Here is a 24,178-nt window from a genome sequence, read left to right on the forward strand (position 1 = left end):
AAAGACAGAAACGCTGAAGTATTTTGGCCCATCTTCCCCTGAAAAGCTCCAGCTGTTTGCTGCCACTTGAGTGACACAAACCAGTCATTAAGGCAACTTTATGGCTCCTCTGGGCACTGCACAAACAAGAGCAGTCCATGTAAATGGGGAATTCAGTCTGTATTTTTCAGCTTGGAATAACTGAAGAATATTTCCCTGATAAAGAGGATAAAATGGTTCACTAGAGCAAGTGGAGAATTCGGATCTGACGGCATTTGTTAGTTATTTATATTTATTTACTTTTACAGTTCATCTTCCACAGATGTGATTATTGGCGGTGGGTAATTTAATGTACAGGGCCAAATCTCAGCTGTCTTAAATGAAACTTGCTTAAATTGTGTCAGTGGTTGATTTCAATTTCTGCAGCAAAAAGCACCCTCAAATGTACCACAGGTAATCTGCATATGCAAATGTATCTGTATGTGCATAAAGACACAGGCAGGGGCTCAAATACAGCACTCAGCACGAAAAATACCTATTATTTCCCTACTATTTTAAATCTGGGTGCTTATTTCCTATGGTTTAAAAGGTGTTATATTAGTTTTATTACTCAGATCATCTTTAGTATTTTATTTAAATTTATGAAAGCAGTTCTATTAGAAACACATAAAAATGCTGGGAAACAGCCTTTTTTGTGACATTGACAAAACACAGATCCTGGTGCTTACTGATAATGCATTTTCCTTAGTGCTTCACCCTGTGTGGTCTTTTCCTGAAGAGCTACATTCTAATTTTTCAAATTAAACTGCATTGAGAAAAATAGATCTAAGTTGGTAATACTGTTGAGTTAGAACTGAAACTTCATGAAAATATTTCTTTTAAGAGAATAGTATTTAGCCATAGTCACTAAAACCAGATGTTTTTAAGACAGAAGTTTAAATTTAAACACGAATGTCAGGAAAAGTGAAATATTTTGATTTAAATGCAAACCTCACACATCAGGAAATCTGGGCAGACTCCACTGTCTGACCAGAAACTAATTTCTCAGAGAACAACTTTAGGGCAAATTCTTCCCACGACAACACTATTTTTGGCTAAGTGCATTACTGAGCAGGAAAAATTGCTATAAATCTGTGCCATGTAGTAGGTAAATTTGCTGCACGTGTGACAGAGGAAAAAAAGCAATTATTCTGGGTTTAATAAGCTGACTCCTCACTTTCCTGGGATGCTGGTACTGTCTTTAGATGGGAGAAAGGACAGCCCTTGTTTTCTATCAGATAAAGCAGAAAAAAATGTAGCTGCCAGTACTCCTTGTCAGGTTGAAACATGGAATGGTACAGAAGAATTAGTGGGAATGATACTTCTTTTCTCTTCAGGATGGAAAGCTGAAAGTGGGCAGAAATAGAAGGGGAAGTCTGGGTTTTCTCTGAAATGTTAATTAGAGATGTCTTGATTTTCTGAAGTTATCAGGAGAGGGAAGGGGAGGTAGTGAAAACTGCTTCATGAAAAATGTCTTGATTGTATTTGTCTTAGACTTCTGATGCCTAAAGCCAACATTTACTTTAACCCTATTGTAACTCCACAAGAAAACCAAAAATAGAGAACAGAAAGGAACCTCAAAGGGCACATTTCTAAAAACCAAGCTTTTACAAGCTATGTACCTTTGTTTGATGCTTTCTATCAGTCATTTCATTGAAAAAATGCATTTTCTGAATAAATCAAAACAGGCTACAATCCAACCTACTTATAATTCATGATTCCAGGGCTCAGCAACCCCAACTGGGTAAAGACAGCCACCACACAAGGTTCCCTCAATTACAATTTCCACCTTTCTGGAACACATATGAGGAGCCAAAACCAGGTGGTATCAAAAGCCATATGTTGTCAATGTACTTTAAACTGGTATTTGAGTTCTGGTCTGTCAGAATCTCCATCAAACCCAGTAGGGCTCACATGAATGATACTGAGGGGGTCTAGGCAGTCTGCTAAAAATAACACACCCAAGCTGAACCAGCATTTGACAGAACACAGAAGTTATGGATGACAGTACTTACCATGAACATTGAGGTTAAAATACTTCTTGGCACTTCCAGCTACATTTTCTGCAATGCAGACATACCTGCCAGTATCTGTTATTTGGGAATTCAAAATCTAAGGCAGAAAAAGACAAAATATGGCTTTGGAGCTAATATATAGACAATTCATTGCCAAAGAATCAAGTGGAGAGGATTAAGCCCAGCTCTCTGCTTTCATTGTTTCATTCCATTTTCATTCATCAATAGGGAAGAAAGTTCTTCAGAATACACTGTTTTCACTATTTGCTCAAAAAAAAAATTAATAATATTTAAGTGATTTCAACTGATGTGGTTCACAGCATGACCCCACAAATGGTTAGATCTGAGGAATTACATGGGAGTGAGAAGCAGCAGGTGAGGGACAGGAACAAAGGACAAAAACTCCTAAGGTGCTATTTGCAACAACTTGTAGGAGAAAGAAAATACTCTCTACTCAGCAAAACCAGACAGATTTTTGTTGCCAAAACCCAGTTTTTCCACTACAAAAAAGAGGACACTACCTGTAACCTCCTTCCATTGGACAGCAATGTGTGTTTGTCATCCTCTGCCAGGAGCTGGCCATCCTTCTGCCAGGTGATCCTTGGGGAAGGGCTCCCAGTGGGAATGCAGTCCATGGCTGCCTCCTTGCTCACCAGCACAGTCACCTCCTCGGGCACATCCCCATCAGCCCCACTGATGGATGGGGGAGCTGCAGGGAGCAAAAGCGAGGAGAACACTCACTCAGCACCTCTCAGGTGGTTGTGAGATTAGACTGGGTTTGCAGGAGGAAAGAGTTCAACCTCCTGTGAATCCAGTGACAGATAAAGCCATCCCATGAGTAGTTCAGCTGGAACAACTCAGCCTACCTCCAAGGACTGTAGCAGAACTACACTTATTCACAGCACACAGAGAGAAGGAGAGGTGAAAACCCATTTTCCAATTATTCCACTGTGTTCTTTGCCATCAAAATAGAAAATAATTTCCAAGACATGACCCCTTTGTAACAATAAATCAGTATTTTCAGTGGTATAACGCCACCATAAAAGCAAAGAAGTGTTTCCCAAGGCTAAAGCACTGACAGATCAACAGACACAAAAGGTCATCCAAATGGCTGAGGAGGCATTCATTAATCTAAATCTTCAGTTCCCTTCAGGCTTTGGGAGTTCTGCAGGAATTGTAGAAAAAGATGGCCAAAATAAAGAAAGAGAGAAAAGTCTTGGTCACAATTCTCAACAGGAAGCTGAAGAGAGAACAAGAGATACCAAGACAAAACCTGGATTTTTACCTATGCTTTTCTTTCTGGTGAATGGTGAGAGCTGTAACACAACTGAGTTCCTGTAACAATGACCTACACACATGGAACTAAAAACATCAACACTGTTCACACAAATCTGTACAGCTCCAGCACCCTGAACACATTAATGTCATCGCTTACAAACAATCATTAAAAACACTATGGACTCCTGGGCTGTAACGGTTGGTTATTTTGCACAGAACCCTTTTTTTGGCACTCAGAGGAGAAGGGAAGCTCACAGAGCACTTGGACGTCGTAGTGGATGGAGTCCTGCCCGGCCTCGTTGACTGCCACGCACGCGTATCTGCCGGCGTCGGCCGCGCGCGCCCGCGCGATCTGCAGCACCCGGCCTCCTGCAAACAAAAGGCCAAGGCAGCATCAAGCACTCTCCATCATCTCCACACCACATCCCACCAGAGACCTGAGCAAGCAAATTTATGAATGGTCAGCATTTGGTCTGAATTATAAGTAGCTGAAGGTTTTTATTTCCTGGCTACTTTTTCTACAGGCGGATAGTTGGAGTGTAGCCATGCTCATACTGAAATGTTAGAAAAGAGCAATTAATTCCACATAAAGGAAGATCATGCTGCAGCAATATGTAGCCAGGCATTACTCTTCCATCAAAAATAGAAATATTTCTCAGTAAGATGGCACAACACTAATAGGCAAAAGGAAATATAAGCACAGAATATTCTGTTCCAAACTGAACAGATTCACTTCTGAGGCTGAGAGGAACTTTTCACTCTATTCTTCATAAAAGCATAGCCATGTACATACCTTCAAAAGGAGAGGAGATCTTAGGAATACACTTTGGGAGTACTTGTCATTGCTTTCTCAAGAGATGAACAAGATGGACAAGCAAGTGCTCCCCTTTTACCACTGCCATTCCTTAAACACTCCATCCCAAACCATCTCTGCATAGCAACACTCATGACTGCAGGCAGCTCTTTTCCTGCCCCACAAGCTTAAGAAGGGGATTATGGCCATTTTTCTGCTGCAGACATGCTTTCCATGCCTCATCCCTTGGTTAAGAGGCTTTTCTACTCCAATTATCTTTTTGTCAAAGCAAATTTAATAAGGAAATAAATCAGGAACACATCAGAGAGAAGGTATCGTTGCTGCATTTCATCTTGCAACACAATGAAGTGTCCAAGGCCAGGTTGGATGGGGCCTGGAGCAACCTGGGATAGTGGAAAGTGTCCCTGCCCATGGCAGAGGGTAGAATGAGATGGGCCTTAAGATTCCTTCAAACCAAACTGTTCTGCAATTCCATGATTCACTGTGAGAGTTCAATGGTGACATTCACACAATTTTAGGGACTACTTCTTAAATTAAAGAAAACAACTTAAGGCCAAGGACTGGAGAGAAACATTTCCAGCTAATGAAGTCTGAAAAAAACATTAAAGAAGTGTTCTGAAGGAGAAAAGTGTCTCATCACTACACAAATACCAGCACTAAGGCCACTTCTTAATCATAGAATCATAGAACTGTTTGGGTTGGAAAGGACCTTAGAGTCCATCCAATGCAACCCCCTGCCATGGGCAGAGACACCTTCCACTGTCCCAGGTTGCTCCAAGCCCCATCCAGCCTGGCCTTGGACACTGCCATGGACCCAGGGCCTCCCCACTCTCACAGGGAAGAACTTCTTCCCAATAACCCATCTAAACCCATTTTCTTTTGAGTCCATACCCCCTTGTCCTGTCCCTCCATCCCTTGTAAACAGCCTCTCTCCATGTTTCCTGTCAGCCCCTTCAGGCACTGGAGGCCACAATGAGGTCAGCCTGAAGCTTCCAGCCCGAACAATCCCAACTCTCCCAGCCTTTTCTCACAGGAGAGGGGCTCCATCCCTCTGATCACCTCAGTGCAGGGCCAGAGAGTGCCAGATGCACACCCACCTGGCAGGATGAGCACTCTGTCACTGGAGCTCAGGGGATGCCCATCCTTAAACCACGTGAGCACAGGGGGAGGAACAGCGTTGGTCTCACAGTACAGTGAGAGGGGGTTGTTGACAATCACATCTTTCCTTTCTCCACCTCTTTCTGCATCCACCATGTTCCCAGCTTCCCATTCCCTGTAAGACTTTTGGAAGCTAGGAGGAACTACAACAAAGAAGAGGAATAATGTTAGCATTTTGCAGCACAAGTAGCTCATTTTGAAGTCAAGACATAAGAAGGTATTGTAATGTTCAATAGCAGCAATAAAAATTAAGTGTATTAAATAAACTCCTCCCCCACATTAAGTTACTCAGGAAAACTCTAGTTCTCCTAGAAGAAACAATTGAGCAATTTACTAAGTATTTTTTGAAGAGTAATAAATAACAGTGTAAGATGACCTGGTAACAAACACAGAGGGTATTCATCAACAAAAATACTTAAACAATGTGGTATCTGGTTTCACTCAAGCTCTCATTTTGTCTAAATTTTCAGAAATTATTCATGACTGGTTCCTTGTATTTACACACAGTAGGGCAATAGGGTGCTTATGTCTGCGGCCTCTAAATACTACTTGAAACAGAAAAGTGAAGTATGTCTTAGTTCAAAACAAATTAAAATTTTTCATGGCATTTAAAGGAAGATCAGAGTTCCTATGTCCTTGCACTGATTTCATAAACACATCATAAAAAAGAACAATCAAATACTACATGTCAGCAATGAGCAAAATATCCCTAAAAACACAAAAGCATTGGGTTTGACCATGCAAGGGTAAAGGACCTAAAATTACGAATTCCAACATCCCAGAACACTAAAAAAGCAGGCTACCAGGAGAGTTTTATTACCCTTTTACCTTGTATATTTACATCAAATTCCAGCTCATCCTCCCCAGCAATGTTGGAGGCCAGACAAGTGTAGCGCCCCGTGTCTGACACCTGGGCCTCCTTGATGTGCAGGGTGTGGCCACTGCCCTGGATCAGGACATGCTCATCTGCCTGCACTGGCTGCAATGTCAATTCAAATGAAAATTAATACTCAGCAAAGAACACACCAGAAATAGCCAGATTTGTGGTAGTGATATAGAGTAAACTCAATCAAGCTCCAAGTTCCTGGAGACAATTTTCTTTTCACGGTTGTCAGAAACTCTGCATCTTCATCCTTCCAATCGTGGTGGCTGGTCTGCTCAAGGATGTGATTTTCCATCACTCCTAGCCCCAGGATGCTCCTGAGAGGAGCAATGCCATTCCCATCAGGCCAGTGCTTTTGTGGCATTGGATCCAATCGGGTTGATCCAATGCCTGACTCACAGGCCAAGCTTCCAATACCTGGAAAATTCCCAGCTTTCTGTGAGGTGAACAAATGGATCTAACCCATCCTACAGATCTGCTGCCAGCAAGGACATGGTGTGAACATAGAATAGACAAAGCAGCAGCACAGAGAGACACAGGATTAGATATTCCTGTGCCCAAATGTGGCTCACAGGTGGCAGCAGAGGCTGCAGTGACACAGCCTGTGTGCCCAGAATACATTACATGTGCTCATCTACATCAGCAGCCTGGTCTAGTGGTCTCTGCCCATGGCAGGGGTGGAACTGGATGGGCTTTGAGGTCCCTTCCAACCCACACCATGCCATGAGCCCATGCTTCCATGATTAGGGAGTCAGCACTGAACTCCAGTCCTGCAGGGGAGAATTCATTCAGTCCATGGACAGGAGTGAGAGCCTTTCACCCAGGGCAGCCTAGGGAGCAGCAGCTGCTGTGCCAGGGGCAGTCAGGTGTGCACGGTCACTGCCTTTGGGGACCTCTTAACTCCTCAAACTGAGTTTTTCTTTGGCAATACAGCCAGGACTCCCAGGGATCCCAGAACAGCAGGGCACACCTGAAACAGTCAGCGGGTGATCATCCACGTTACTCCCACATGCCCTTAAATCCAGGAAGAGCTGTTCCACAATGACTGCCCTACCAGGAACAACTCAAGCAAGAGAGTCTATTCTCCTGTCTTACAGGGAAGCAGCACAGGTCCTTTTTTATTCATCCCCTGTGCTGTATTTCAGTGTGTCCGCGTGGCCCTGCCCTTCCCAGCTCCCCAGACAGATTCATGGAGCGCTGTGTGTGGCAGGACTTGTGCCTCACCCCTGCCCCCCCCGGAGCAGCCAGATGCTCTTGTGGCTTTCTGAGCTCTGCCAGGACCAAGGGGGAGGCTCTGCAACTTCTGCAAGGGCAGCACTTGAGAGAACCATCTGTAAATAACAGGGCCTTTGGGGGTTTTACACAACAGCCACAGCCCTGTGGTCACACCATGGGATGCTCCTGCCAAGAAGGGCACTCCCTCTCCCAGCACAGGCCAGTGCCAGGCCTGGAAACTCCAGCCCCTGAGTCCCAGGCACTGCCAGGCACCCAGCAAAAGCCTGGATGTTGATTTGCAGAGGTCTGGGTGCCAGCAAACACCCCAAACTGCTGGGCAATGCTTCTGCCAGCAGCAGGGAGTGACAGTGACTCCTCTCCCTGTATGGATGCTATTTCCAGGGACAGGGAACACACAGCTGTCCCTGTCCCACATCTCCTCAGAGGAAGGAATTGAGTTTGTGACTGGCCTGTCCATCCTTGTACCAGCTGATGGCAGCAGCAGGAATGGCATGGGCTTCACACTCCAGGGTCAGGCTGTGGTTCACTTTGATCTTCACCTCCTTGGGGGACAGCCCTGTCCCTGAGACATCCCCTTTGGCAATGGTGGGTGGAACTGCACACAGACAAAGGCAGAGAGGAGACAGACTGTCATGGCTTACTGGCTGCTGCAGCATTTCAACATTAACTAAGATGATAACCTACTGGAAAGTGCATTCCCCCAATAAACTGCCTCCTGCCCACAGTCAAATGCCAAGTTATTACTTACATATATGTATTTTCAGCTATTTTTAGTACAGTTATTATGTACAAAAATATATAAAACTGTGTTCAACACTTTTAAACATGCAGGTTTTTAAGCATGCAAACCTGACTACAGCCCTACCTAACTACAGCACTTCATTATTACGTGCCTGGCTTCAATTCTATAAAGTTCAGGGTATTGTAGTCATTAAAGAGCATTTTAATGGAAACTAATATTCCCAGAAACATATGTTTGATCACAAGTCTGCACTCAGGGTAACTAGTCAAAACTCAACATTTCCACTGAAATCCCAGTGTTGCAAAATCCTTGTTTCTTTCTGAATCAGAAGGAAAATAGAATGTTTCAAAATTCTTCAGCTGCCCCCCAGCTTGGTCTCATAATATTTTTGAAATTATGTAAAATGCTTTCAGAGAATCTTCTACTCTTCTTTTCCACTGGGAATTTTTAAAATTTCCCCTAATACTTACAGTATCCTAATAACAACTGACAGTTGCAATGGCATTTGGGGGTGGAGGGCATTACATTCCCACATAGCCATGCATTAGTAATAAACTCATTTGTCACCTTCTCATTATTCCAAATCCAGAGGGGACTTATTAAGGACTTGGTGCAATTAAATAACAGTATGGGTACTGTAAGGGAGCAAACCAATTCCAAATCAGACTGGGAAATTTAAAAAAAAGGTAAAAATCACACTTGATTGAGCCCATAATGAAGCGTTTGAGCATTAAAATTGAGTAGGTAGAGATTCTCAAAGGAAAATGTGCTGACAGAAAGATTTGAACAGGAAAACTTTTGTGCATATGGGATCTTATGGAAGGATATAAAAATAGTATCCTTCTGTTTTGCCTTCCTCAATAAAGTGTCCCATTAGATATTAGAGGCCCTCTCCTGTTTTTCTAAAATGGTTTCAGGAGATTCTCTGCTCTCATCTCTCATTGTGCTGCACTCATTTGACCAGAAAATCAGCACCAAAAGTAGCATTTCAGAGGAAACTGGAGTTCAGTGTTTCTTAGATGTCCTCCCCTTAGTCACATAAAGGCTTTTAGCACAACTGTAGCATTGCAAAGTATGCAACAATCAACTTTTCTGGTGTCTTTCCTCCAGCAATGCCAAAGCTAATACAGATGTCTGCTCAGCAAAGCCACTAATAGGAAATCTTGTATTCACCAGGACAGATAACACTGCAATGGGGAAAATGGAAGAATGCAAAACTAGAATTTCAAAAACTGAAAGCATTGCCATACTGTAGACTTTCACTTCGTAGTGCCTCAGTGTCTCCCCAGCCTCGTTTGTGGCGATGCAGGTGTATCTTCCAGCGCTGTCCTGCTGGGCATTCAGGATCTGCAGGGTCCGCCCACCTGCCAAAGACACAACCTTGAATGGCACTCACACCACACTCTTGCTTCCCAGTTATTTAAATACTTCCTGCAGCATATTTCCAACCCTTTGGTCCAAAATCTGCCCTTTGGAGAGCAGAAAACCTGACTGCTTACTATGCTTACTACCATGTGTAACAAATGAGTGCATGATTCATGGCAGTGCAGTGGATCACAACTCCTGTTGGATATGGATTCTTGAGAAATTTGTTAACAAATTCCATCAAGAAATTTGTGCAGGGAATTTCTCGAAGATATTTAACCAAGACTCATTCTTTCTCTGAACACTTGCAGTTAACAAGGTAATCTACTCATACATCTACAGTACTCCAGTGTTCCCTCTGAAGCTTGTTCCCATTTTCCACCTCCACAGATACTAGGGAGAAATTATTCTACTAACTAAAAATGGCAAACTACTAATGATCTAGAAAAATCCCACCTTATTCTCTTTATTAATTTTTATCTCTCTCCATCTAATTTCCACATTTAACTGCAAGTCATTTATATTCATCATTAACTCATATGAATTTTCCCATCATTTTGCTTGATGGTACAAAATGATAAATACATAATAAAACACAAATAAACAATCAGTTAATGTGAAGCACTTAAAAATATTGGAATAGGGAGTGCTAGAGAAGTACAAAGAATCCCAGAATGGTTTTGGGCTGGAAGGAACTTAAGGCCCATTCATGGGTAGGGGCACCTTCCACTGTCCCAGGTTGCTCCAAGCCCTGTCCAGCCTAGCCTTGGACACCTCCAGGGATGGGACAGCCACAACTTCTCTGGGCAACCTGTGCCAGTGCATTGCACTTAACAGAAATATATCCTTTGATTTTTTTAAAAGAAGTCTGTAACAGAAAAACATGCAATAAAGTAATCAGGTGTTATTTCTCAATACAAACCGAGTTTACCTGGCAGAATGCGGATGTTTCTGCTGGACTCTAAGGGATTCCCATCTTTCAGCCAGGTGATGGTGGCTGGGGGGTAGGAGTAAGCTTCACAGACCAGTGAGGTGGGGCTGTTGAGGATAACGGTGATATCCTCTGCATTCCCTTGGCTGTCTGCTCCCACAATGCTTGGAGCCACTGGGAACAACAAAATCAGTAACCACAGGGAGGAAGGCCCCTCTCTGAAAAGCCTATTTTCTGGTCCCTGTTTAGTCCAGAAATCTGGCTGCAGCCTCAGCTAGCTGGGGGGCAGTCCTACAAGAAGCACCAGAACCCAGACCCAGATAACACTCAGCTGGTTTTATGTTTTGTCCTAAAGTCAGCAGTGATCCCAAACCAGTGGAATTCACTCCCACTCGTGCCTTTGTCAAGCACAGCTCCCCAGGAAGCCAGCCACCACTCCTTGAGCAGAGCTGCTGCTTGATGATCCTGGAAGGAGGGTTGAGCCTAGGAACAAGGCTGTGGAAAACAAACTCACCATTGTTTGCACTTCGTTGTGCAATAACCCTCATGAAAAAAAAAAAAAAAAAAAAATGAGGAGTGCAGATGGTTTCAGCTTTTCTGAAGAGATCACAATCTGAAATGCTCTTCAGATGCTCCTTGCTTGAATCACAACAAGCCAAAGTGCTGTCCTGCCCATTCCATAGGGAGTATACCCTGTGAAGGTTCCTTGTGTTCCAGCTCTGTTGTCTAAAGCACAGCACTGGCATTTCTATTAAACCACTACCACCTATCAATTACTAAGATGTAAAATCCTAATCACAGACAGGCAACCTGCGCACTGCTGCCAAAAAAGCCCTACAGGATTCCAACAGGACTCTTTCTGAGCTGCCTGTTCCTGTGGCAGAGGCAGCCCAGCTGCTCACCAAGCACGTTGAGGCTGTAGGTTTTGCTCCTGTCCCCAGCAGAGTTGGATGCCACGCAGGTGTAGCGCCCCATGTCCAGGAGCTGCGCCTCGGAGATGTGCAGGGATCGCCCGCTGGACACGATCCTGGGATCTCCAGCCTCAGCCAGAGCCTGCCCATCCTTCAGCCACGTGACCCGTGGCACAGGGTTCCCTTGATGGAGTCGGGAAAATGGCAAACATGAGCTGTGCATAACCTCTAGGATATACCAAGATTGCTGAGAAACAGGAAAATACAGTTTCAGGTGTCCTTTTCATGTATATTCAAGGAGGGAAGTTTTGGAAAATGCATTCTGAAGTCTCTGAACCTCCTGAATGCATACATCTCCTCTGAAATTCCATAGGCCTTTGGAGAAGAAATTTCATAGCAACATCCCTCTGGGCTCATCTCGTCCAACCTTTACAAGGAGTGCTTAGTCCTGCTCTAAGCACCACAGTTAAATCTGAGATTTAAAAATCCTGCTGAGCTGAAATCCCCTTAAAAACAGGTTGTGCAGCACCAGTAGTGATCTGACCATGGCTTTGATGAGCAAAGGGAAATCATAACCTGCTCTTTTACCTGTCACCTCACACGTCAGGGTAACTCCATGCTTCTCCTTCACTTTCACATCTTCCAGAGCATTTTCCCCCGCAATCCCTGGAGGCACTGCAACAGGCAAGGACACAACATCAGCATGGATTCCTTGCAACACTGAAATACAACAGGCTGCTTGATGCTGCTGCTAGGAGGGATGAGTCCGGGAACACAAGACTAGGAGAACAAATTCACCACTGTTTGTGTTTGGTTACACAGTAACTGCCATAAAAAACCAAGAGCAATACAACAGATTCTGAACAAGTGGATGCTGTGCTACAGCTGATCAGTGTTCTCTGCAAATACAGCTAATTCCATATGGGAATGAACCACTACATCAGTCTAAAGGCACCTGGCTGTGGTACAAATTACATTTCTCTAGGGAAGTAGAAGATAAAATCCTTAAAATACATATCACACTCCCCCCCCCCCAAACAGCCAACCCAAGGCAAGGAAACTCCTACTGTATGGCTGATGTGGCTGACATGTTTCCAAATTATCCTGATCAACTTGTGCTTTTGGATGTGGAGGGAAGATTATGAGCATGTTGGGGAGTAGCTGTGCTGGTTAAAAGTTGTGATCAATTATTTCTTTCAAGGTAGAGGCATTTGTAGATCAGGCCAAAAGAAATTGGCACTACAAGTTGAAGTAGGCATGGAGTGTAACAGGCTGGAAAGGAGACCTGTAGTTATTAGAAAGGTGCTCCATCTCCAGGAGATAGAGGACATTTTGTAACAAAAGAATCAGAGTAAGGAGCCTGATTTATATTTTAATAATCCTGCAAAATGCAAACTTTCAGCCTAGATAGAAGACCTAAGAAGAAAGGAATTAAAATATATTTAATATATTTAACAGCTTGTTTGTGTTCTAGCTCACTGCTGGAAACAAACAAAAGTAAGAATCATGGAAATATGCAGAATTCATTGTCAACAGAGACAAGAATGTTACACCAGATTTCTGAGAACTAATGAAGGGTTAAAACTTGAGTGAAGGAAACAGATGGGGGAAAACAAAACTTAATATCATAAAGTTCAGGACTTAAGTCAGGCCAAAAGTTACTACTATTCATAAACAAAGACAGCAACTCATTGCTTTGACTCCAAAAGAATACAGTAAGTCGTCAACACATCTTAATTTCAAAAATATGGCAAAGCCACACCAAACCCTTTTCAAATATATAAATATTGTGCTTATTACACCAAGTTCTGCCTGCAGACTGCTGCGCCTCCTACAATAACCCAGAAAAACCCTGGCATGTGTGTGTACAGTTCCCACTGACAGCAACTGGTGAGGATTCTGTGCCACTGTCAGGACCCATTCCAGTAACTTTCCTCTAGAAAGACAAAGAAATTATTGGGGGGAGGGAAGAGAAGACTGAACAATGGAATTTTCCACTTGAAATCAGCTTCACTGAGCATTTTTCTTCAAGGAAAACAAAGCCTATGCAATAGAGATTCCCAGAACCCTCGAGAACACCCTGCTACTAAAACCCTCCAAAGAAAACAGTGAGACAATGAATGCTTTCCAGTGTTTATCCATCTCTTCCATTCTACCACACTTACACTTCCATGAGCTCATCAAATAAACATGAACTGACTTGAATGGGAGTTATCATTTACCAGCTGAATATGCCCAAATCAGCTGGAGGCAAAGGAAGATGAGGGTGCTCAGCACTCAGAGAAAGGAAACTAAGAACAAAATTCTACTCAGAAATCCTGAAAGAAAACTTCCACTGTGCCAGGCCTGACAGTTATTGATAAAAATAACAGTTACTAAAACAAAAAGTAGTGTTTCTGGGGAAAACACTGATTTGCGAAACTAAGCAATGTGATAGAATAATACATTAATGGTTCCAAATAGCATCTAAAGAGCCTGCTGGACAACTCCTGGTCTAAGTACATCAGCAGGATCACCCCCTACCACATTGGTTTATATCCTCTGTCATAGTAAATGCTCTGCTGACTAAAGGTTTCCACTGTACTGGAGTTGGGATTGCTGACTATGGAGAAGAGAAGACTCTGGGGAGACTCTGGAGACCCTTCTAGGACCTCAACGGGCTCCAGCAGAGCTGGAGAGGGACTTTGGACAAGGATCTGGAGGGACAGGATAAGGGGGAATGGTCTCCTACAGCCAGAGGGCAGGGTCAGATGGGATATTGGGAAGGAATTTTTCCCTTTGAGGGTGGGGAGGTTGTGGCACAGATTGCCATCCCTGAAAGTACCCAAGGCCAGGCTGGACAGGGCTTGGAGCAAGCTGGGATAGTGGTGCTCATGGGGAGGAGGTGGGGGAAGTTTAGAATGAGACGTGCTTTAAGGAAGTCCCTTCCAATCTAAACCCTTCTAGGTTTCTATGATTCTATGTAGAAGAAGCTTCTCTTTACAGCCCAATTTTCAGTCTGTGGTAACAAATTCACTTTTTTCCCCCTAAGGATGTGTGTTTTTGGCGTAATATTTTTAAAAATACCAGCAAAGTGTACAGAATGCCCCCCCCCTTAGTGTATAAACCCCTCTCTTGTGCTGCCCCAAACCCTAGCAGGTACTCACCCAGGACAGAGAGGTGGAAGTCCTTCCTGGCCTCTCCTGCAGCGTTGGTCACCACACAGGTGTAATGTCCCTCATCTGCCACACCCACAGGGCTGAGCCGCAGTGTCCGGCCCCCTGAGACAGCCAAAACAGCATCAGAGTCCTGCTCTGCCACCCCGCACCATCCCAGGCTGGGGAGGGCACACACACCCTATATCTCAGGGCTGGGAAGGGCACACACACCCTGCTCTCCACCCCGCACCATCCCAGGCTGGGCAGGGCACACACACCCTGCCCTGCTACCCAGCACCATCCCAGGCTGGACAGGGCACACACACCCTGCTTCACTACATGGGATTCATGGATTGGCACTTAGGACGTGGCAGGAACACTGTGCTTGTAACACACACTACTGGGCAGGAAACTGGGACAGCACACAGTGCTTCAGACAGCAGGGTTTTCACTGAGAAGGGTGCTTTGCTGTATTGAGATTCTAGATGAATATTCATGAAAATTAATAATGTCTCATCAGTGCTTTTTATGTGTGTATACACAAAAATAAGCTTAACTCTATAAGTACCTTGTAATATAAATACCCTTAAGGTATTTTCATTGATAAGGAATAAAATTCCACCTCTCCCTTCCAGCATTTGCATTAATTGTACCATCAATAATAAGAGTAACAGCTGATAATAGCACTGGTTTACATACAATGGTTTGAAAGAACAGATTCTTCTTGACTCTGTAGTAGTCAAGTCACACCTGCACAGACACGTTCATTTAAAAGGAAGATTTGCAAGTATGTTTGACCAAGGATGAGGAATCTCCCTGCTTTGCCATCACAGAGTAACTCCTCTTTTCTTACTTTTTGGCAGAACAGACATTAGGGAGCATTTCAGTGTGAAGCCAAAGGCAGCAGCCAGCCTGCAGCTTTTCCCAGTTTCTGGTTAGCAGCATTCTCTAACCCACACCACACCAGCCCTGGGCAGCTCCTGCCTGTGGCTATCACAGTTGGGACACAGCCCAGAAAGTGATGACCCTGGTCATGCATTTGGAGGAACAAACTGCTGAGCTGGTTACTGGATGTGCCTCTGCCCAAGGAATCCTGCCCTGCCAGAGGGAGCACTGGGACACTGAGGGAGGCTCAGGTCTGCCAGCCTCGTGTCTCCCTGATCCCTTCTCCCATCCAGCCCTGCACAAGGCCAAAGCAGAGGCAGAAACCGGACTGCAGGACATTGACTGTGACCTTCCCTGGTATCACACACCAAGCCCTCCAGTGCTGAGGCAGGACAGATTTTCTACATTTGACTAAACAAAAGCTCTTCTCCTTCCTAAAGCCCATGTGCAGGGCCAGGAGCTGGACTGGTGGTCCTTGTGGGTCCCTTCCAGATCAGGATATTCTGTGATTCCATGATCTGAATTAACTGACTAAAAGCTGCCAGCAGTGTGTCCACACACTGAAATTATCCACAATGCCAAGTATGTTTTCAGTCAACAGAACCAAAATCTTGCTTTGGCAAAGTATTTAAATCCAAAATTAGAGGAGGATTTTTGTTGTTGTTGTTGTTTTTTACAGCTTTATAAGCAGAAATAAAGCTCCAAGTGCCATGCTGGCTACAGTTCACTACCACAACATGTATCTTTCTGAAGCACAAAGTCTGGAGGAAAACAAAGCCCTGAGCCCTGGCGTGTTTCCCCTCCCACACAGCCAACATCCAGAGACAATAAACATCTTTTTGTCTCTCCCTTCCTGACTCTTGATCCGGGAGGTGAGATTAGTGTGGGTGTAGAAAGCAACAGGCAGGACAGAAACAATCAAGCCCAGAAGATGTTATTTTTGTTGATGGCAACTTGAAACAGAAGGGAATGCAGAGCACTCCCAGAGCCAGGTTCATACTGGGAAATAATCAGACACCCACTCCTTTTTCCATACACCATATGCAAAAATGGGAAAGCATAGGACAGGACTATCTGTAACATTAAAAGCTGCACTCATTAAAATATCCTGAAGCTGATCAGCTTCAAATGCAGTCTTATCTGAGCTCTTAAACATCTTCCAGCTCTTTACCTGTCTGATAGTTTTTTAGGTTCGTGATGCAGGCTTTGCATGGTGGCTATCATAAAGCTTCATAACAAGTTATTGTCATGAGATTTCTACTTGCCAGTGGCAAATCCAAGGTCAAAGAAACAACACAGCCAGAAATGCTTTTACATGCACTCATTTCTGAGGCTCTCTTTCGTTTCATATACAGACCCATAGAAATTAGAGATGTGCTTTGGTTTTTGTCATTTGTTCTTTCAAAGATTTTTCCTCTTTAAATGGTAAAACAACTGTGAAGAGGAAGAGGTGGCGAAAAATAAATAGGAGAGATAATGAAGAGTATTTCTGGGCATGACAAAGTGAGATGTTGCCATGTGCCCTCCAACTTCTGTACCTGAGAGGATTTGCACTGAGCTGTTCAAGGTGATGGGCAACCCATTCTTGAGCCACGTGATTGCTGGCAAGGGGATTCCTGAGGCTTCACAAACCAGGGAGATGGGATTCTTCTCCACAGTGCTGATGTTTTCAGGCAGCTGCAGGTAACCACCAATACTTGGGGGAACTACAGCAAAGAGTAAAGAAAAGCCATACTTCAGAGCAAATACAAATTTATTTTGCTCACAAAAAATTGTGTCACCCAAATATTAGTTTACTGAGGGTGAGTAGCAGGGTGGTCTTGGTTAAACCTTAATTTCTCTCTCCAACAACAGAATATTTCCCACCATGACATTCACCCCAGTATAATGTAAAATTGTACCATATCCTGGTTATCTTGGGAGATGAAGCAACTTGTGGTAGATTGATATTAACAGAAAGAGGGCTACAATTTTAAAATATTCAGGAGTTATAAACCAGCATTTGGGCTTTTCCTAACGGCGCAACTAGAGCTGCATCCCCGGCAGCAGATGCAGGAGGTGCACTGAGCTGCCCACCACTGCTCGGCCCCCCAGTGCCCAATCTCCACGTGTCCCAGGTGGCCCCACTCACCGTGCACGCTGAGGTCGTATTTCCTGTCGGCCAGCCCGGCGGCGTTGGTGGCCACGCAGACGTAGCGGCCGGTGTCGGACACCCGGGCGCGCTGCAGCCGCAGGACACGGCCCCCGGCCAGCACTGCCACCTCCCTGCCACTGGCCAGCGCCCGCCCGTCCTTCAGCCACATCACTGCTGGCTCAGGAATGCCCTGAGCCTCACACTCCAGGGATATTTCGCTTCCCTGGGTGACAACAACCTCTGATGGGTGGGGACCACTGTTGGATATAGTTGGTCGAGCTAGGGAAGAACAAGGGACACAGTCAGTGCAGGAGTCAACCGGGAGCTGCCCTTCAGAATCTTCACCTGCTGCTGAGTCAATTTTCCAGAGCAGCAGGGTCAGTAAAAGGCAAATCAGCTCCTTTCCCCCTCTCCCACATCATAAAGTAAAAATGTTTTTTAAAATGTTAACTTATGGGCAATTTTTAAAATACAAACGAGAAAAAATTAAATTAGAAAAGACTGTCCCCGCCTTATCAATCCCTACAGATTTTGGAAGATTTTCTTCTCTGTAGGATTGTTTAAAAATACATCCTTTTATTCCCAACAAAAATATAGTAAAGTCTAAGGGAATTAAGAGAAATCTAAGTTCATTCAGTTGTCATCACTACTGCAGCTTGGGGACAAGACTAAAGGGGTTACATCAGTGGACTGTGCACTTTCAACAGGGATGTGCAATGTCTTGGTCAAGCTACAGGTCCAAATTGCCAAAATTTTAATGACATAACACTCTCCTTGAACTACCTCTAAATAGTCCTACAGCCAGCACTCCACCTCTGGAGACCCTGCAGCTCAACATCACTGCCCAGCTCACACTCCCCTAACATTACTGCACAACTGGTAAATTGTGATCAGAGTTTTCCTGGCACTTACTGTACACTTGCAGGCTGTACTCCTTGGTGGCACTCCCAGCCACGTTTGAAGCAATACAGGTGTAAGATGCAGCATCAGATCTGTCAGCAACTGCAACCTGGAGCTGTCTGCCCCCAGACAGCACCCGCACCCTTCCCGATGACTCCGGCACCACAGGAGAGCCTGCAAGACACCTTCTGTCACATAAAACAACACAAGCAGCCAGGAGCAAATGAAAGTCATGTGGTGTGAAGTCCACTAGCTCATTCAAAAGGACTGAGTTGCACATTTGCCCATTTTAGAAGTACTCTGTCAGAGTTTTTCCAGAGAGCAGGAACTTGGCACAAGCAGATCCTGAGGACTTTTTGTATTAACCACTGATTTCATGGCATACCCTGAGCCAAAGCACACTGACTCTCCCTCACATCCATGCAGTTTGGAATGCCACTGAGCAGAAAGCTCAGCACTTGCAGTAAAAGGTGACTCATTTTTCAGTGTATAATTGTCTCACCCAGAAATATATATAGAAATATATAGTTTAGGTTTCACACTATGTGCTGTGTGTCACAGGCTTCTTCTCAGGAAATCAGTAGCAGAAACGTGACAGCAAACTCCCACTGCATTCTTTGAGCAGATTCTTCAGTCTTGGAGACCTCAGGTTGTCCATTTTCATCTTTCCAAACTGCAAGGAGACTTCCTGACAGAAGGAATGCACCTGCCATGGATACTTCTAAGAAGCTTAATCTTCATTTCCCTCTTGTGCATTTACAGTCCTCTCTACAAAGTGCACCAAATGTCAAACATGCTGAAAAATATACTCTTCCTTTCTAACTGCTTTTCTAGACTTTCTAGCAGGTTTAAGTCTCCTTCCTGCCATTAAGTGTACACACATTAGCCTTGCAGTGCATTTACATGTCATACAAGGCCTTTCTAGCTTCCAAGAGAAAGGGTTTAAAAAGAACTTCCTGTTCTCTGAAAATGTTATGCATTGGAAAAAGTGTTCTGTAATTAAAAACTGCTCTTTCCATGAGCCAAAATTAATTAAAACAAGTACATACCATATTGAATTGTTCTGCTTAGAAAAACACAAATATAAGTAAGATTGATTAATAACACAAGAATTACCACACTGGAAAAGTAAATTATCTTATTCTGTCCTGTATTCTCTCTCCAGCAATGCTAAAGGAAGGTGCTGAAAATAGCTGGCTTTGTCTGCCAACTCCTAAAGAGGTGTTTGGCAATGTAACTTTGACCCCTAAAGCACGAGGTGTGCAGACTACTCTTGAACAAGATGGGAGGAGAGAAAGGGTTTGGTGAATCCCCAAAGCAATGACTACAACTACACCTATCTTCACCACTTGGCAGGATGCCATGGCTGTAGATTTAAAACCAGCTCAGAGAATCTGTGTTATGCAGTGGATCACAGGGCAGAAACTCAACTTCACACCAAGGGACTCCCAGTGACCCTGGCCCTGACATCTGGGATCCACAAACAAGTCTTACAATCCCAGAATGGGACTGGAAGGGACCGTAAAGATCATCTTGTTCCAACTCTCTGCTATGGGCCCAGACACCTTCCACTTGCTCAGAAGACAGCTACCCTGGTCTGTGGGGCACTGTGCTGCTGTCCTGCTGCACCCATGGTAAATAAGCATTTTAAGTACTCCACAGTTCATTTTTGTCAGCTGAGCAATCTCAGCACCGCATTTCTCTTACACCTTTAGAAACACCTAATCCAAGCAGAGGTGAGATAGAGAGAAGGGAATAATCTGCTCCTGGAGCCCACATTATTTAATGCCAGGATTATGCAGATATATCTGCACATCTGAACTCCTCAGAACACACCATCCAAAATCTACACAAGATGAAAAGCAAACCCAGCAGGTCAGAGTTATCCCATCTGCTTTATAAAACAGGCAATTGGCAGTTACCCACCATTCTTTTTCCAGGTAAGACTGGGTGGTGGGATGCCACTGGACTCACAGATCAGGCTAATCAAGTTCCCTTCAGTGACTGTCAGCTGAGAGCTGTCATCTGAGCCAGAAATACTTGGTGACACTGCAAAGAAAAGCCAAATAAGTGCAGTCTTTGAAACAACATATTATCAGCCAGCAGTAAACCTCAAATGACCTCCATGCAAATCTCTCCCATTCAGCTCTGCAGCAATGCAAGGATTGTCTCCTCAATGCTAACCAGACCCTGGGTAGGGAAAAAGTACACTTGGGAATGACTGCATCCATCCTTCCTGTGCTCTAAGGGCTGCTGCGTGCACAGGCTTTAATTTGTGCTGCCTTTAATGGACTTCACTGAACAAAGCTGGTTTGGGGAACTTTGTCAAGTGACTCCAACTCTAAGAGCCTGCCTCATTCATGGCCTCAGCTAATAAACCCACAGAGATCATCATCATCACTGACTTTTAAAATTCATCCTACATTTTTCCTTTGAATGTTTCCTACATCAGCATGCTGGCTGCCACATCCAAAGCTATGGATCCCACCCCTCTGATCACCCTCCTGCAACAGAAGGATCACTTTGCTTTACAGCTGCAGACAAAAGGGACCAGTGTTTTACTCTGATTCTCAAAGTCTTAAAAAACTTTGGTTCAATTGCTAGGGAAGGGCTAATTGCCTCTCAGGAATCAGGGAATCATTTTCATCCAATGAAAACAGAGCAGGTAGAGACCAAGAAAAAGCAGAGGAGAATGTAGGTTGAACTTGGCAAATAGAACCTCCCAGGTGAGCAACTTATGCAGTACTTTTTAATGCATGTGACAATAGCCAGCTTCTCCTTCTGACACCTCCAGCTCTCCAGCAGCAACCAGATGTGTGGGGTTTAAACAACAAAGGCCTTATGGTACTGTCTGCTTTACCCTTTATTTGTCCTGCTTCCAGCCAGGACAAGCCTGTGCTGTTCTCTTCATTTAACTCATAGGCTGGCTCCTGGATCCACACTTAGTTCTCACAAATCCTCAGAAGGATACATTTCCTGGATTTAAAATCTCAAAATATAGCAAGGAGCACTTTGGATGCTGGGGCATAAATGAAAGCTATAATTCAAAACAATTACCCACAGATGGCTTTCACAGACAGCCTGTGGTTTCCATCAAGCTTATCCCATCAAAGCTGCTAACTAGCAAAGAATTATCCCTCCATTCAAATCCTACTGGAATGGTCCTACTGCACAAAGGAACAAATCTAAATCCCTCCAGCAAAGGTCCTGTGTAAAAGTCTGGGAGAGAGAGAGGAGAGCAGAGGCTGACCTGCACAGTAAATGGTATTTACTTCAGCATGGGAAAATGGCACAGTACTACAACACCCACTTCTAACTTAAATGCCATGAATGGGTCTTTTAATATTGACAGACTTGAAATCTGAACTGAAAAATGTCATTTTAGTGTTACAAACCCTCGTCTGTAACTCTAGTCTTGTGACTCCAAAGCAGTTGGAGTTTGAACATGAGAAGAAAATGATGGTACAGAAGACCCCCTCAAAAGCAATTACTAAAATAATGTTCTAAGCCACATTCATCACAGAGCCATAGAAAAAAATATTAAAGCTGGTTTTATGATTCAGCACTAATAAGTTTGTAAGGCAGCTTTTATTTATCTGAATTTCCAATGCTTCAGCATTTCACTAAGTGGAAAGTTGGTATGTTACTTTAAATGGCATTAAAGCTACGGATCCAAACCCAGGTATTTATCATAGAATCATGATCACAGAATGGTGTGGGCTGGAAGGGACCTTAAAGATCATCTTGTTTCAAGTCCCTGCCATGAAAAGGGATTCCACTCACTAGTTATAGTTCTCACTACTCACATTCCTGCAAGCTCAACAAAGGCCTGCAGAGTAACTGGTGTTAATTTAGAACTAAATTAAAGCAATTTGAAAAATGTGTGCACTGTCTTGGGCCCATTCAACTACAGCAAATACAACAATATATCCTGTACGAGCCTCAGCAACTGAGTGTTGATGAACTACAGAAGATTTCAGTGTCTCACATCATAATTCAGCTCTGAGCCTCATTCCCCTTTCTGGAACAAGCTTAATAAATCTTACCCCAAATATTGACATTATAGTTCTTCTCAGTTTTCCCAGCAACATTTGTCGCTTCACAAGTGTAGCGTCCAGTGTCCTGCACTTGAGCTCCTTCAATCTGGGGACAAAAGCAAAACCTGGGTTTCTTCTTCCCACATAATTATTCATTAAATGTGCAGGGAGAGGGGGCTCAGGTTTCAATTTTATTTTTACATATGTGTCCATAATATTAATAAAAGAGCATGAATTCAGCAAGCTCTGTACCCAGACAGCTGGGGTACATCTCTGCCATCCCTCCCTCCTCACACACTACTCTGCTGTCCCACCTCCTCCAGGGTGCAGCTCCCCAGGGTGAGCCCCAGCCTGCCCTGCCTGCCCAGCTTACCTTCAGCAGGCTGCCATCTGCAGAGATGCTCAGGCCTGGCTTCTCCAGCAAGGGCCGCCCGTCCCTGAGCCAGGCAAGGCGGGGCGGGGGCACGGCGCTGCCCTGGCACCGCAGCTCCAGGGCCTGCCCCAGCAGCACTGACACGTTCTGCTCCTCGCCCACGATGTCAGGAGGGACTGCACCAACACAATCACACACTTGGTTACCTTGGAAAAGCCCTCTGAGACCATCCAGGCTAACCACTCCCCAGCACTGTCCCCAGAGGCAACATCCCCTCCAGGGATGGCAACTGCACCCCTGCCCTGGGCAGATGTGCCAGTGCCTGACCATCCCTCCTGTGAAGAATTTTTCCTAATATCCAATCTGAACCTCCCCTGGCATGACCTGAGGCTCTTTTGTCCTATTGTTCAAACCAAGGGACCTTTGGGCACTGAAGATTTCACAGAGCAAACATAATGTGGAGTTAAGGGACTTTACTGCACAAAGATAAAATGACACTTACACCTTCAGTTACACACAACTTCAGTCTCCTTTTTACCACAAAACCCACAAGAATAATTTTTGTTACTTACACAATATGTTCCACACAAAATACACACTAGTGAGGTATCAGCTACAGAGGAATCATAAGGAGAAGCAAAGATTAGCAAAAAAAAAAACCCTTTAAATGTAGCTAGAAAGGAAAATCCCCAGTATATACAAATGGGGGAATGCATTCCTGCAAGAAAGAAAAAGAGCTGCTGAGTGAAAAAGCTCATGAGATAACAATCAGCCCCAGAAGCTGAAAATGTCTTAAGCTGTTCCAGACAGTGCCAAGAAGGATACTTAGCTTTAAGGAAAACTCTGACCTACAGATAAGCTGTCCAGAGATGGCCAAATACAGCTGACTGAATAAGTCATATACAGAATTCATGATCGGCAAGCAAGTCAATAGGTTAATGACTTAATCAACAAATAATAATAATCTAATAATAAGCTACAATTAGCTCATGTATCAGGTTTTTTTGGTAGATCCATTTTTTTTGGATCTATCAATTAATGCCGCTGTTGGCACTGAGCGCTATATTTACGTTTGTCCTGCAGTTCAGTGATAACCTCATTATTACACTATTATTTCCAAATCAGACATTAGAAAAATCCCCTTTTGAAAGCAAAGTTTTCTTTGTAGAAATAAAAAACACCAGAACACTGGACACTTCAACTGAAACCCATTAGCTGTTCTTGAACAGTGCCAGAATTTAAGAAAACACATTTTCCCCCCTATTTTTTAATTCTGTGTTTCCACAAGCAGAAAAACAAAAGTAACTGAGAAGGCAATTAAGAACTAAACCTTGAACACAGCAAATCAGAAATTTTCCACA

General features: G+C 44.0%; 1 protein-coding gene across 1 annotated transcript in view; it reads right to left on the bottom strand.

Annotated features, from left to right (window-relative positions):
* HMCN1 (hemicentin 1) overlaps positions 1–24,178 on the bottom strand; it is a 161,259-nt gene that overhangs the window by 39,389 nt on the left and 97,692 nt on the right. Inside the window, exons 41-57 of the mRNA XM_054638146.2 lie at positions 22,818–22,993; positions 22,454–22,550; positions 20,334–20,456; positions 18,420–18,581; positions 17,505–17,786; positions 16,912–17,079; positions 14,498–14,611; positions 11,940–12,026; positions 11,343–11,534; positions 10,441–10,614; positions 9,395–9,508; positions 7,852–7,997; positions 6,112–6,262; positions 5,223–5,426; positions 3,567–3,680; positions 2,555–2,742; positions 2,034–2,130 (exon numbers count right to left, since the gene is read on the bottom strand). Of these exons, the coding sequence (XP_054494121.2) occupies positions 2,034–2,130; positions 2,555–2,742; positions 3,567–3,680; positions 5,223–5,426; positions 6,112–6,262; positions 7,852–7,997; positions 9,395–9,508; positions 10,441–10,614; positions 11,343–11,534; positions 11,940–12,026; positions 14,498–14,611; positions 16,912–17,079; positions 17,505–17,786; positions 18,420–18,581; positions 20,334–20,456; positions 22,454–22,550; positions 22,818–22,993 (2,589 nt within the window). The remainder of the gene's footprint in view (positions 1–2,033; positions 2,131–2,554; positions 2,743–3,566; positions 3,681–5,222; positions 5,427–6,111; positions 6,263–7,851; positions 7,998–9,394; positions 9,509–10,440; positions 10,615–11,342; positions 11,535–11,939; positions 12,027–14,497; positions 14,612–16,911; positions 17,080–17,504; positions 17,787–18,419; positions 18,582–20,333; positions 20,457–22,453; positions 22,551–22,817; positions 22,994–24,178) is intronic.

Source organism: Agelaius phoeniceus, chromosome 8, assembly GCF_051311805.1.
Source record: "Agelaius phoeniceus isolate bAgePho1 chromosome 8, bAgePho1.hap1, whole genome shotgun sequence".
Taxonomy (NCBI): Eukaryota; Metazoa; Chordata; class Aves; order Passeriformes; family Icteridae; genus Agelaius; species Agelaius phoeniceus.